This window comes from Mesoplodon mirus, assembly GCF_964341445.2.
Source record: "Mesoplodon mirus genome assembly, chromosome: 7".
In the NCBI taxonomy this organism is placed as follows: Eukaryota; Metazoa; Chordata; class Mammalia; order Artiodactyla; family Ziphiidae; genus Mesoplodon; species Mesoplodon mirus.
In genome coordinates, this window is record NC_138983.1 from 13,548,257 (window position 1) to 13,563,647 (window position 15,391).

At 39.5% G+C, this 15,391-nt stretch overlaps 1 protein-coding gene across 1 annotated transcript in view; it reads left to right on the forward strand.

Moving 5' to 3' along the window:
* The window catches only part of FNBP4 (formin binding protein 4), a 39,378-nt gene extending 24,242 nt beyond the window's left edge, over positions 1-15,136 (forward strand). Inside the window, 4 exon segments of the mRNA XM_082626539.1 lie at positions 254-642; positions 644-752; positions 11,243-11,400; positions 14,048-15,136. Coding sequence (XP_082482665.1) covers positions 254-642; positions 644-752; positions 11,243-11,400; positions 14,048-14,138 — 747 coding nt within the window. The 3' untranslated portion in view covers positions 14,139-15,136.
* The last annotated feature ends 255 nt before the right edge of the window (positions 15,137-15,391 follow it).

Sequence of the window (15,391 nt, forward strand, 5' to 3'; positions counted from 1 at the left end):
GGTATATTAGAAATCACTTTGTAGGGGATCTAACTCCCAGTTCCTTTTCCTCCTCTCCTTGTTTTTTGGCTTTGTCACAATGTCCTTTTTTTTTTTTTTAAGATGTTGGGGGTAGTAGTTTGTTTATTTATTTATTTATGCTGTGTTGGGTCTTCGTTTCTGGGCTTTCTCTAGTTGTGGCAAGCAGGGGGCCACTCTTCATCGTGGTGCGCGGGCCTCTCACTGTCGCAGCCTCTCTTGTTGCGGAGCACAGGCTCCAGACGGAGCGGGCCTAGTTGCTCCGCGGCATGAGGGATCCTCCCAGACCAGGGCTCAAACCCGTGTCCCCTGCATTAGCAGGCAGATTCTCAACCACTGCGCCACCAGGGAAGCCCCACAAAGTCCTTTTTATAGTTTAATTTATGTTTTCTGTTCTAGGTCACAGGCAACAGGGATTGGACACCAAGCACTATCAGTTAGCCATCCAGCAACAGGAATGGGTCATCAGGCCAGAGGAATGAACCTACAGTCCAATTACTTAGGACTGGCATCAGCTCCTGCAATTATGAGCTATGCTGAGTGTTCCGTCCCAGTGGCAGTGACTGCTCCCACATTGCAGCCAGTCCAGGCCCGCAGCGCTGTGCCTGCCACCGCCATTATAGAAACCACCGCCGCCGCCGCCTCCTCCTCCTCCTCCTCCCCCGCCGCCACCACCACCACCGGCTCCCAAAATGCCAGCACCTGAGAAGACAAAAAAAGGAAAGAAAGATAAGGTAGAGTAAACCTCTCTTTAAATTTTAGTTTAAAATTTTTGTTTTATTGAGGTGATAGTTAAAGTATAAATTCAGTAACACTTAGTATATTCACACTGTGGTGTAACCACCACCTCTCTCTGGTTACATAACATTTTTCATAACTCCAGAAGAGAACCCTGTACCCATTAAGCAGTCACACCTCATTACCCCCTTCCCCTAGTCTCTGGGAACTACCAGTTAGCTTTCTGTCTCCACCAGTTTACCTACTCTGGAATTGTGCATATGTGAATTTGTGTGTCTGACTTGCTTCATTTAGCACAGTGCTTTGGGGGTTCATCCATGTTGTAGCTTGTATCAGTACTTTGTTCTTTTTATGGCTGTATGATATTCCATTGTGTGTATATACCACAGTTTGTTTATCCACTCATTCATTGATGGACATTTGGATTGTTTTATACTTCTTGGCTATTATGAACAGTATCTATGTAAACATGCATATGAGCACATGCATGTTGAGTACTTATTTTCATTTCTTTTGTGTATATATATGAGTGGAATTGCTGTATCATATGGTAATTCTGTGTGTAACTTTATGAGGAACCTTTTTTTCCACAGTGACTGAACCATTTTACATTACCATCAGCAACATACAAGGGTACTAATATCTCCAACTGTTCACCAACACTGGTTACATTCCACTTTCTAAAAAAATTATTATGTCAGTCTTGGCAGGTATGAAGTGGTATGTCATTGTGGGCTGTTTTTTTGTTTGCTTTTTATTTGGCTGTGCCAGGTCTTCGTTGAGGCATGCGGGATCTTCATTGCCGCATGCAGGCTCCTTTAGTTGCGGCATGCGGGATCTAGTTCCCTGGGATCGAACCCCATGCACCCTGCATTGGGAGCACAGTCTTAACCACTGACCACCAGGGAAGTCCCTCATGGTTTTGATTTCTGTTTCTCTAGTGACTTATTATGTTGAGCATCTTTTCATTTGCTTTTTGGCCATTTGTTTATCTTTTTTGGAGAAATGTCTGCTCAAGTCCTTTGACTCTCCAGTATTTTTTATTTGGGTTGTTTGTCTTTTTGTTATTGAATTGTAAGAGTTCCATATATATTCTAAATACAAGTCCCTTATAAGATACATAATTTGCGAATAGTTTCTCCCATCCTGTGTGTTGTCTTTTCACACTGATAGTGTCCTTTAGTACACTAAAGTTTTTAATTTTGATAAAGCCTAACTCACTTTCATTTTTTTTAATTTACTTATTTATTTTATAATTTATTTTTGGCTGCATTGGGTCTTTGTTGTGCAGGGGCTTTCTCTAGTTGTGGCGAGTGGGGGCTACTCTTGTTGCAGTGCACAGGCTTCTCATTGTGGTGGCTTCTCTTGTTGCAGAGCACGGGCTCTCGGTGTACGGGCTTCAGTAGTTGTGACTCTCGAGCTCTAGAGTGCAGGCTCAGTAGTTGTGGCGCACGGGATTAGTTGCTCCATGGTATGTGGGATCTTCCCGAACCAGGGCTGGAACCCCTGTCCCCTGCATTGGCAAGTGGATTCTTAACCACTGCTCCACTAGGGAAGTCCTGCTTTCATTTTTGTTGTGCTTTTCATCATATCTAAGAATTCATTGCCAAATCCAAGGTCATGAAAATTTACCCCTATGTTTTCTTTTGAGTTTTGTAGTTTTAGCGCTCGTTGTTGGTCCATTCAGTTAAAACTTTTTTTTTTTACATCTTTATTGGAGTATAATTGCTTTACAATGTTGTGTCAGTTTCTCCTGTTTAACAAAGTGCTATACATATACATATATCCCCATATCCCCTCCCTCTTGTGTCTCCCTCCCACCCTCCTCATCCCGCCCCTCTAGGTGGTCGCAAAGCACCGAGCTAATCTCCCTGTGCTACCCAGCTACTTCCCAGTAGCTAGCTATTTTACATTTGGTAGTGTACATACGTCAGTGCTGTTCTCTTATGTCATCCCAGCTTACCCTTCCCCCTCCCCGTGTTCTCAAGTCCATTCTCTACATCTGTGTCTTTATTCCTCTCCTGCCCTTAGGTTCATCAGAACCCTTTTTTTTTTTAGATTCCATATTACATGTGTTAGCATATGGTATTTGTTTTTCTCTTTCTGATTTACTTCACTCTGTATGACAGACTCTAGGTCCATCCACCTCACTACAAATAACTCAATTTAGTTTTTTATGGCTGAGTAATATTCCATTGTATATATGTGCCACATCTTCTTTATCCATTCGTCTGTTGATCGACACTTAGGTTTCTTCCATGTCCTGGCTATTGTAAATAGAGCTGCAATGAACATAGTGGTACATGACTCTTTTTGAATTGTGGTTTTCTCAGGGTATGTGCCCAGTAGTGGGATTGCTGGGTCATATGGTAGTTCTATTTTTAGTTTTTTAAGGAACCTCCATACTGTTCTCCATAGTGGCTGTATCCGTTTACATTCCCAGCAACAGTGGAGGAGGGTTCCCTTTTCTCCACACCCTCTCCAGCATTTATTGTTTGTAGATTTTTTAATGATGGCCATTCTGACCAGTGTGAGGTGATAACCTCATTGTAGTTTTGCTTTGCATTTCTCTAATGATTAGTGATGTTGAGCATCTTTTCATGTGTTTGTTAGCAATCTGTATATCTTCTTTGGAAAAATGTCTATTTAGGTCTTCTGCCCATTTTTGGATTGGGTTGTTTTCTTGATATTGAGCTGCTTTTATATTTCGGAGATTAATCCTCTGTCAGTTGCTTCGTTTGCAAATAATTTCTCCCATTCTGAGGGATGTCTTTTTGTCTTATGGTTTCCTTTGCTGTGCAAACGCTTTCAAGTTTCATTAGGTTCCCTTTGTTTATTTTTGTTTCCATTTCTCTGCGAGGTGGGTCAGAAAGGATCTTGGCTGTGATTTATGTCATAGAGTGTTCTACCTGTGTTTTCCTTCAAGAGTTTTACAGTGTTTGGCCTTACATTTAGGTCTTTAATCCATTTTGAGTTTATTTTTGTGTATGGTATTGGAAGTGTTCTAATTTCATTCTTTTACATGTAGCTGTCCAGTTTTCCCAGCACCACTTATTGAAGAGCCTGTCTTTTCTCTACTGTATATTCTTGCCTCCTTTGTCAAATATAAGGTGACCATATGTGCATGGCTTTATCCCTAGGCTTTCTATCCTGTTCCATTGATCACTAGTTCTGTTTTTGTGCCGGTACCATACTATCTTGGTTACTGTAGCTTTGTAGTATAGTCTGAAGTCAGGGAGCCTGATTCTTCCAACTCTTTTTCTTTCTCAAGATTGCTTTGGCTCTTCAGGGTCTTTTGTGTTTCCATACAAATTGAAATTTTTTGTTCTAGTTCTGTGAAAAATGCCATTGGTAGTTTGATAGGGATTGTATTGAATCTGTAGATTGCTTTGGGTAATATAGTCATTTTCACAATGTTGATTCTTCCAATCCAAGAACATGCATGGTATAGCTCTCCATCTGTTTGTATCATCTTTAAGTTGTTTCTTCAGTGTCTCATAGTTTTCTGCATACAGGTCTTTGTCTCCTTTGGTAGGTTTATTTCTTGGTGTCTTATTCTTTTCGTTGCAGTGGTAAATGGGAGTGTTTTCTTAATTTCACTTTCAGACTTTTCATCATTAGTGTATAAGAATGCAAGAGACATCTGTGTATTAATTTTATATCCTGCTACTCTACCAAATTCATTGATTAGCTCTAGTAGTTTTCTGGTAACATCTTTAGGATTCTCTAGGTATAGTATCGTGTCATCTGCAAACAGTGACAGTATTTTCAGTTAATTTTTGTATGGTGTCAAGTAGAGATCCTATTTCACTCTCTTGAGTGTGATACCCTGTTGTCCCAGCACCATTTGTTGAAGAGACCATTCTTTCCCCCATTGAATGGTAGACCTTATCTAAAATCAGTTCACCATAAACATATGGGTTTATTCCATTGTTCTATATGCTAGCATCACATTGTTTTGATTACTATAACTTTGTGGTATGTTTTGAATTTGAGAAGTGTGAGTTCTCTGACTTAGTGCTTCTTTTTCAATATTGGCTCTTCAGGCCCCCTTGTAATTTCATGTGAATTTAAAGGTCAGCTTTTCCATTTCTACATAAAAGGCCAGTGGAATTTTGATAGGGATTGCATTTAACCTGTAGATTGCTTGGGTCTTATTACCTATTTAACAATATTGAGTCTTTCAGCCTGTGAGCACAGGATTCCTTTCCATTTATTTAGGTCTTTAATTTCTTTCAGCATTGTTTTATAATTTTCAGTGTACAACTCTTTCATCTCCTTAGCTAAATTTATTCTCAGGTATTTTATTCTTTCGTGTGCTATTTTAAGTGGTATGATTTTACCCTTTTATCCTTATGGAATGTCCTTCTTTATCTCTTTTAACAGTTTTTTACTTAATTTCTATTTTGTCTTGTAGTAATCCACTTACCCCTTCTTTCTCTTGGTTACAATTTTCATGGAATGTGTTTTTCTGTCCTTTCACTTTAAACTTGTGTATGTCCTTAGATGTAAAATGAATTTCTTATAGACGTGATCAGTTTCAATTGCATTTTGTGTTTTTAATCCATTCTGCCAGTATTGTAACCAAAGAAAGTGGGGGTCCCAGCTGCTCACCACTCAGAAGCCAATAAAGAGGCAAGGTTGGCGGAGAGGGAAGTTTGCTTTATTTTCGATGCTGGCAACCCAGGGTGGGGAGGACCTCCTGTCCAGAGGCCGACTCCCCCCACTTACAGTCAGTGGACAAGAGCTTTCATAGGTGAAAGGAGGGGGCTACAGGCAGAAACAGCACTGTCAGCCCTAACAGTCATCTTGAAGTTGGTCCTGCGGTGGCCTGGTCAGCATCATCGTGATTGTTTGAAGTACAATTAGTCTACAGTTCCAGGGTCAGTTTGTTCCCATTTCCTTGAGACCAGTTCTCGGAATTGTGGCAGCTTATGTCATGGCTACAGTCTGGTCATCATGTAGTTAACTTCTTCCACCTGGTGGGGGTTTCAGTATCTATAAGACAGCTCACAGGATGTGGCTCAGAATATTATCTACAGCCCTTGGGAAGGAACTAAAGGTCCTTAACTATGCTTAATGACTAAACAATTATTACTTGGTCTCATTTGACTGTTTTCCTTTGTTTCTGCATTTTCTCATTTCTCCAGTGAAACTTTTTTTTTTTTTTTGGCTGCGCTGCGCGGCATTTGGAATCTTAGTTCCCCAGCAAGGGATTGAACCTGTACCCCCTGCAGCGGAAGCATGGAGTCTTAACCACTGGACCGCTAGGGAGGTCCCTAATTAAACTTATTCTTTGGCTGAAGTTTTTTCACAGACAAAAGGTAGGCCAAGGAAATGACAGGAAGGGACCATAGGGTCCTGCTCCATTGCAGTATGTGTTTTTTAGATTATAGAGTTTAGTCCGTTTACATTAGTAAATTAATAATTTACTATAGTAATTACTGATAAGGAAGGATTTGGTATTCCTTTTGGTTGTTTTCTCTATGTCTTACTAGCTTTTTTGTCTCTCATTTCCTCTCTTACTGCCTTCCTTTATGTTTAGTTGATTTTTTTCAGTGACACATTTTGATTTCTTTTTCATTTCCTTTTGTGTATATTCTATATTTATTTTCTTTGTGGTTATTGTTGGAATTACATATAATATCTATTTTAAGTTGATACAGTCATTTGCAGACAAAAACTCCTATACAGACGCACCTCCACTCTGTTATGTTACTGGTGTTACAGATTATATCTTTATATACTGTGTACCCATTAATGTAGACTTACAATTATTTTTTATGCTTTTGTCTTTTAAAATCTGTAGAATAAAAATTATGAACCAGTATCACAATAATACTGGTTTTTATGTTTGTCCTTGTTTTTACCTTTACCAGAGAACTTTATATTTTTGTATGACAAGTTACTATCTAGCATCTTTTCATTTCAGCTTGAAAGACATGCTTTAGCATTTCTCATAAGGCACATCTAGTGGTAATGAATTTTCTCAGCTTTTGTTTATCTAGGAATATCTTAGTTTTTGTCCCTCTTTTTTTTTTTTTTTTACATTTATTTATTTATTTATATTTTGGGCTGCATTGGGTCTTCGTTGCTGTACGCGGGATTTCTCTAGTTGCAGCGAGTGGGCGTTACTCTTTGTTGCGGTGTGTGGGCTCTAGGCACACGGGCTTCAGTAGTTGTGGCTCACAGGCTCAGTAGTTGTGGCTTGCGGGCTCTAGAGCACAGGCTCAGTAGTTGTGGCATACGGGCTTAGTTGCTCCGCAGCACGTGGGATCTTCCCGGTCCAGGGCTCGAACCTGTGTCCCCTGCATTGGCAAGCAGATTCTTAATCACTGCGCCACCAGGGAAGCCCCATTATTTCTTAAATAAGATCTTTGCCCTTTTCTCCTCCTGAGATTCCCATAATGCATATATTGGTCCATTTCATGATGTCGTATAAGTCACTTGGACTCTGTTCACTTTGCTTCATTCTTTTCCTTTTTGCTCTTCAGACTCAATAACTTTGAATGACCTATCATCAATTTTGCTGATCTTTTTTTATGCCTATTGGAGTTTGTTGAAATAATGAATTTTCAATTCAGTTGATGTATTTTTCAGCTCCAGAATATTTCTTTGGTTCTTTTTAATAATAATAGCTGTCTCTTTGTTGATAGTCTCATTTTGTTCACGTCATTTTCCCGATTTCTTTTCATTCTTTGTGTTTTCCTTTAGTTCTTTGAGCACATTTAAGACAGTTGTTTTAAAGTCTTTGTCTAGTAAATCTGAAACCTTTCTTTCTTTCTTTCTTTCTTTCTTCCTTCCTTTCCTTTCTTTTCTTTCTTCTGCGCTGGGTCTTAGTCATGGCACATGGGATCTTTTAGTTGCGGCCTGCATACTCTTAGTTGCAGCATGCATGTGGGATCTGGTTCCCCATCCAGGGATCGAACCTGCGCCCCCTGCATTGGGAGTGTGGAGTCTTACCTACTGGACCACCAGGGAAGTCCCAGCATGTGTTTGTATGCTTTGTGATCTTTGGTTGAAAACTGCACATTAGAGAAAATAACAAACTCTCCCAGTCTTTGCACACTGACTGTGTATGGAGGAAAACCTTCATTAATGAGTCCAACATGAAAGTGCAACATTTTTTCAGGCCTTTTCTGGGCATATGTGTTCCCTGGACATGTGCTTTTTTTTGTTTTCCTTTCCCCTTGTGTATTTACTTTCAGTTTCCCTAAGAGAGTCACACCTGCTTCTTCTGTGAGCCTTATATGTCCTGTTGTATTCCTCTGCCCATAATCTTTTGCCCCCATCTGTCCACATGACTTCTGTCCCACTGTGGTTTTCACATGCCGCAGCTCTTGCTACTGCCTTTCACGGTTTCCAACCTGAGACCCAAAATATGCCACCATTCCTGGCTGACCTCCAAGTTAAGACAGTATTGAAACGAGTCCCTAAGGCCACAGATAGTCTAGAACATATCAGCCATTCCAGTTATTTCCTTCCACCTGGAGAGGGAGAACTGAGAATTGGGCCATTTCATCCCAACTACATTGGGGAGGGTGTGGAACAAGGGCGAGCAAACATGCCACAAAATTTCCCGTTTTTATTGTGGGCTTTTCTTGATTGGGTGTTCCCTTGGTTGCTCAAGATCTTTGACTGGTTTCCAGAGTTCCCACAAAGCCATTTTAGTCAGTCTCTATTTGTTTATATAATATTTCCATGGGGAAACAAGGGCTTGGAGCTTCATAATCTGCCATCTTTCTGACATCATCCTCATGAACACTTTGAATGCCCTAAATTACCTAAAGAAACTTTCTCATCAGCTTTTCCCCTCCCAGTGAAGTGTCATAAAAAGTCAACAGTGACAGGATAATGTCTTGAATTAGATTCTTGTCAGACAACTTACTCTACCACATACAGTTCTGAGCCAACATACTGTTGACCACCTACATGTCTTTACTTTGTTTACCAGTTCCACTACTGTTCATTCTTTTATAATTAGATTGTTAGAATGATCAGTGCTCAGGAATCATTTCTCTTATGAAGCCTTCCTTGGCGCCCTTCCTCCAGTCTTCCAAGAGAGATAATTACTTCGACCTCCATTCGTTCATCAAGTAATTTTTAGCCAATCATGCTTTTATAGTCATATAAATAATAGTTTTGAAAATCCAGTATTCTACATTAACATGTCATTTTTATGTACCTGTTATCTGAAAACAATGATCCATCTCTTTAGTGTTACAGGCCATTTTTTAAAGAATATAAGAGGGTGGGGGTGTGCCCTGGGATGAATTGGGAGATTGGGACTGACATATATACACTGATATGTATAAAATAGGTAACTAATAAGAACCTGCTGTATAGCACAGGGAATTCCACTTCCCTGTACAGTGGAAACTAACACATTGTAAAAAACTATACCCCAATTTAAATTTTAAAAAAAGAATATAAGATATATACTCAGTACCTCTTATGTTCAAGAATATTTAAGACCAATATATATTTTCAGTCTTTTTGCTGAAGAGTTTTGTGTGCAGTTTACTAGAAAATAAACTAGAAAAAAAGGAATTCTAGCCATTTAATCTTTATTCCTCTGGCTGCAGTGTACCCATATTAAAAACATGTTCAAACAGCCAGTGCAACTCAGGATCCATGGTTTTGAATGTGATAGGCAGTACATAACTTCTGAAACATAAAGTACTTTCCCATGACAAATAGGAATGAAATGCCCTACAAATTTACAAAATCCTATGGAAGTCAGAATGAAAGCACAACGACTCTACCTAGATCTATGTTTTTTAATCATACTTGGAGATGTTCGGCGAGAGGTTATACCCCAGTGAGCCCTCTATGCACAGGTGACCGTTACTTTTTACTTTTTTTTTACTTTTTACTCAGTTGGTTCCATGCTAACCCAGATGAGCTATGTTGGAGCTTGTTGGAGGGTGTATATGCAGTGGGTCAGGTTGTACCACAGGTGAAATGACAGAATGGAATGTGGGAAGGTGTGTGGAGCAGAAGGTTTAAGCATTATAGATGGGCATTTCCCCAGAAGGTGAAAAACTGTCAGTGACAGTCAAAATAGGGTATTGAGCAGGGAGCCAAGTAATTTTAAAAGACTGAAAATATTAAGCTTATTTTCTCAACTCTTTTGGGGACTTAATCAAGAAATGTGTTTCTCTTTAAGTGCAGGCCGGAAAAAAAGATTGGGTCCCTATACCCGATCCTCACAGGAGCACAGCACTCAGTCACACCTATCACTTGAGTGCCTGCTTGTCACGTTTAGAGTATAACCTGGCCAAGTCTTCAAAACCGCAGGGATAAAAAGTGGTTCTTATCAATGCCTAATACAGTGTTTCTCTAAATTCAAAGAACTAATCACAAATATCAGCAGGTATGTTTTGAATACATACTGTGTCAGGCATTCTCTCTAGGAGCTTTGTATTCAGTAGCTAACCAACAAAATCTCTGCTTTTGTAGAGCTTTTCTGGTGGGCTTGGAGAGGGTACGGGGGGACTGGGTTGCAGAAACAGATAAGCAAATATATGTTCAGTGTTTAAAAATGCAATGAAAAAAAATGTAAGAGGACAGAAAGTGACCTTTGGGAGGTGGTACTGTTTCATATAGATAGGGTGGTCAGGGATGGCATCTTTGCTAAAGAGTGCCATTGATCAGAACTCTGAAGGTAGTGATAGAGCAAGCCATGTTGGATATGTAATAAATATCACAAGCTTTTTTTACTGTGAGATTATGTTTATTATAGGCAATTTAGAAAATGAAGTTAAGCTGATAGAAAAATTTACTATTGTATCTCCTCTTAGAACTAATCTCATCATTAATGTTTTGATATACCTCTTTGCTTTTTTCATATTTAATAGTTGCCTTTGACTCTGTTGGCTCTTTCCAGCAAAGCTGGTCATTTGTTTCTCAGCACTGTGTTTCACTTGATGTGAACACTGCATCCATTTAAAATTGTAAAAAGGTACACTGTGATTCTTTTTTCCTTTTTCTTAAAAAACTATTTATTTATTTTGCCTGCGCCGTGTCTTAGTTGTTGCTCACAGGATCTTTAGTTGCGGCATGCACACTCTTAGTTTCAGCGTGCATGCAGGATTTAGATCCCCGACCAGGGATCAAACCCAGGCCCCCTGCATTGGGAGCATGGGGTTCTTACCCACTGGACCACCAGGGAAGTCCCGGGTACACTGTAATTCTGAGAAAATGAGACAAGGGCAAGAGTTTTGAATTTCATAGAATAAGGCTAAAGGAAATGTTTCTGACCTGATATCATAAAACACCACATTTACACTTTTTAGATTTTTAACCAAGCTTTAAGTTTATAGTTGGTAGAAATTTCTGGCAAGAACTTAGAATGGTATTTATTTTTGGTGTTTCTGTTCCTTTAATTTTGAAGTTCACTTATTCCTTAGAACTAAGGAAAAGATCCTGATCTCATGTGAAGGACTCATTCCCTCGTTTTATGTATTATATTCGTTTGTTACAGGCAAAGAAGAGTAAAACCAAAATGCCATCTCTGGTAAAGAAGTGGCAGAGTATCCAGCGTGAGTTAGATGAAGAGGAGAACTCTAGTTCCAGTGAAGAGGACCGAGAATCAACTGCACAGAAGCGAATTGAAGAGTGGAAACAGCAGCAGCTGGTCAGGTAAAAGAAAGAACCATAGATGGGGCGGATAGTGGTGGTTGTAGCTGTGGTTTTAGAGCCATCACGTTCTTAAAATCATAGCCCTTAATTTGATTCCTTTACAGACTTACCTAAGTAGTTTTTAGTTCATAGAAATGTTTATTTCCCTATAAAAATTACAGTCTAGGGCTTCCTTGGTGGCGCAGTGGTTGGGAGTCTGCCTGCCGATGCAGGGGACACGGGTTCGTGCCCCGGTCCGGGAGGATCCCACGTGCCGCGGAGCGGCTGGGCCCGTGAGCCATGGCCGTTGAGCCTCCGCGTCTGGAGCCTGTGCTCCGCAACGGGAGAGGCCATGGCAGTGGGAGGCCCGCGTACCGCAAAAAAAAAAAAAAAAAAAATTATAGTCTAGCCTTTTTCAAAATCAGAAACATCAAATTGTAGTACTTCCCACTGATTGTTCCTCTTAGGCAAAGAGCTATCTTAACCCTGAGCATATGGGGAAAAATAGTCATCCCCATTTACCATGTAGCTCCAAGAGACTCTTTTATGTGAAATGAGCAACTTTCTTTGAATGCAACTAATTGCTCAGTTGTCATGCGTAACTTGGAACATACTCCTCTCATAAATGGTGCCGGATTTCAAGTTCATCTCTGATAGGTTCTAGCTTATCATTACTTCTGGTTCTTGCACTTGCAACCTCCATAAATGCAGTACTTACGAAAATATTTGGGGGAGTTCCCTGGCGGTCCAGTGGTTAGGGCTCTGCGCTTTCACTGCTGAGGGCCCGGGTTCAGTCCCTGGTCAGGGAAAGATCCTGCACGGCATGGCCAAAAGAAAAAAAAAACAAAAAATGGGAGAGGATAGCCATCTTTGCTTCATAATTCAAAACATTTTCATTCTTAGATCCATAAACACTAATTGGAATAGTCATTCCAGTTAATTCTTTTGTTCCTAAAATATCTATTTCTCTCCAGCCACTACACACCTGCTTTCAGCATTTGTCCCACTTAAGAACCTTATCAAATAAATTTTAGCATGTAGCAGTATAAAACTTGAAAGGTTTCTAAGGAAAATGTGATGGTCCCAGTTCTTGTTACAAAATATTGGGTGAAGGAGGTTGTTCAGATTTATTTATTTTATTTATTTTTGGCTGTGTTGGGTCTTAGTTGCAGCACACAGGATCTTTGTTGAGGCATGTGGGCTCTTTCGTTGCGGCGCGAGGGCTTCTCTCTAGTTGGGGCATACTCGTTTTCTCTTCTCTAGTTGTGGTGCGCGGGTTCCAGAGCACGTGGGCTCTGTAGTTTGCGGCGTACGGGCTCTAGTTAAGGTGTACGAACTCAGTAGTTGTGGCACTCGGGCTTAGTTGCCCCGCAGCATGTGGGATCTTAGTTCCCTGACCAGGGATCGAACCCACATCCCCTGCATTGTAAGGCGGATTCTTTACCACTGGACCACCAGGGAAGTCCCAGGTGGTTCTTTTCAATGAGAATACTGTATTTCCTTTTTGACCTTACATTTCCTTACTTTTACAAGAATGTGTTGTTTTCCTTCAGTATGTTCACTCATCAGTCTTGAATTTGAGAAGATTCATCTAGATTATGGTCCTCTTATCACTCATAGTCTGAGATTTTACTTATCCAGTCAATTTTACCATCACAGTTAGAATCTACAGTGCCTCTGTCTCTTTGCATTTATCTGATTGTATAATATTGGGAAGCGGTAGTGAAGATGTTGTCTCCAGACTTTTTTTTTTACTTCCTTGAAAGGAGATGCACTGTTTTGGGCAACACAATAAGAAAACTGAGGGATGGTATTAGTGATAATTTATTTAACTTTTGTATCATCCTTGTAGATTATTCTTCAGCTTTCTTACTATTTTAATCTTTTTTTAATATTGCTGGGAATTGAGTAATAATTAATTCCTACAATGATGAAATAGCAAACTATTTCAAGATGATCGGAAGTCACAAAGATTCTGTAATTAATCTTAGCTTATTTTAGGTTTATAAAAGGGCCTAACACACCCATTCTGGTAATTGTAAGTTACAATCTGAGTTTTTGTTTGTTTTTGCCGTGCTGCGAAGCTTGTGGGATTGAACCCAGGCCCTCGTCAGTGAGAGCATGTAGTCCTAACTACTGTACCACCAGGGCATTCCCTAGAATCTGAGTCTTAATCGTTTTTATAAATGACTGAATAAGCCATGAGAGATCAATCCTAATTAGAACTGATCAAAAGAGAGTCTCAAAAACATTAGGTCCAAGGGTCCCTGATGGTATGTTAAGAGTTAAATATATCTTCCTATGTGTTAAATATATCTAAGGTAAAGAATCATAACTCCTAGGGGCCAAGAAATACTTTTACAAGAATGTGTTAATTTCCTTCAGTATGGCTTCAGTGGTTACTGGGGAGATATAAAAACAAATATGCACTTACATATAAATAAAACTATAGAGAAGAGTGCTTTGTATGTGTTTGGTTTACCTATCAATTAAGAAATTTGATGAAGAATAACGCTGGTAGTTAGCTGAGAAACTTGAAACATTTTCATGAATATAGATAACATATATCACATTTTCGGTTTCAGTTAGCTTTTATTTGCTAGGAAATAAACACTTTCGTTCTTTTTCTTTCCAGTGAAGTAATTTAATCTGTACGTTGTTTTCACAGTGGCATGGCAGAGAGAAATGCTAATTTTGAAGCCCTTCCTGAAGATTGGCGAGCAAGACTGAAGAGAAGAAAAATGGCTCCAAACACATAGTTTTTTAAACTGTTTAAATTTTTATTACCCTTTTTTTTTGTTTTTGTTTTTGTTTTGTTTTTTTAATCATTTCAGAGTCTTAACCAGTCTTACTGTTGTCAATAAACTATAAATGTTATGAGGGAGAGCATATGAATTTCCTGGGCAAGAGTATACACGTACGAAATTGCCACATTTGTGAAATGTAATTTTTCTGTTTTGCTGAAAGGTGAGGTGACTGAATGCTTTGACCTGGCTGCCTTTATTCTCACACTGGCAAACTCAGCATGTTAGGTACATTAACCTCATCAATCTGGAACATGTGGCTCATGAGTATGACACCTCTGTAGAGGACTCACTAATGAAAAGTGAAGGATTTTCCTGCCTCATAGAGGCTCTTGTAGTTCCTAGTGTGGCACTCTCTCTCTCATTAACTTCTTCAGAACAAGTGCAATTAAGAAAGCAGCTCTATATTTTGCCTTGCTTAACTGGGATTATAGGAATCTCTTTCTGACCTCTTCCTCTAGTCTGCCACCCCGGAAGTGCTGAGATATATCAAGTCGTTCACCTTGTGCTAACAGATGGCCACACTCTTCAGAGTATTCTTTCTCACAAATTCTAGAACCGATAAAGATAGCTCAGTCATTTCACATACTAGGTGGCATATTTAAATTACAATATAGGTGGCGGCAGCAGCAGGTGTTTGTGTCTTTGATTTTGAGAATTTCCCCCTCACATATGTGGCAGTAAATGTAACAAAAGCCACTGTATGTATTGATGTGTTTCCATTGTCTTACCTTGGTCCAAAGTTCACCTTCCATTTATGTGTGAATGTATTCTCCATAAAATTCCAGTATTTAAAAAGCAGTTTACTGTTCTGTACTTTCTATTGTATCACAATCAGGTAAAAGTCACTTTAAACTGAAGAAAAAGCAAATTGTGTTTTAAAGCTGTTTGTATTTCTCCAGTTTCTGACCTTGTAAATTTGTATATATGCACTAATAAAGCTTTTTTTATACTTCTGATTGGTTATTCTTTTGCTCCTGTTTTGCCTGTTAACTCCGCGATTATGTAACCAAGACTTACATTTAAGTCAGTTGTTTTTTCTAATCAAGTATAGTGTAAGGTACGTGCAAACATTGAAGAACAGCTCCAGGAAAAAAAGCATCAGGATCTTGAGCCCGTTGTGGGGTGCGAGGATGGGGTTAGAAAAACAGCCCTCTAGTACCAGAAGGTACGGTGTGACTTAAATTTTGGAGCTTGTAGTCTATAAT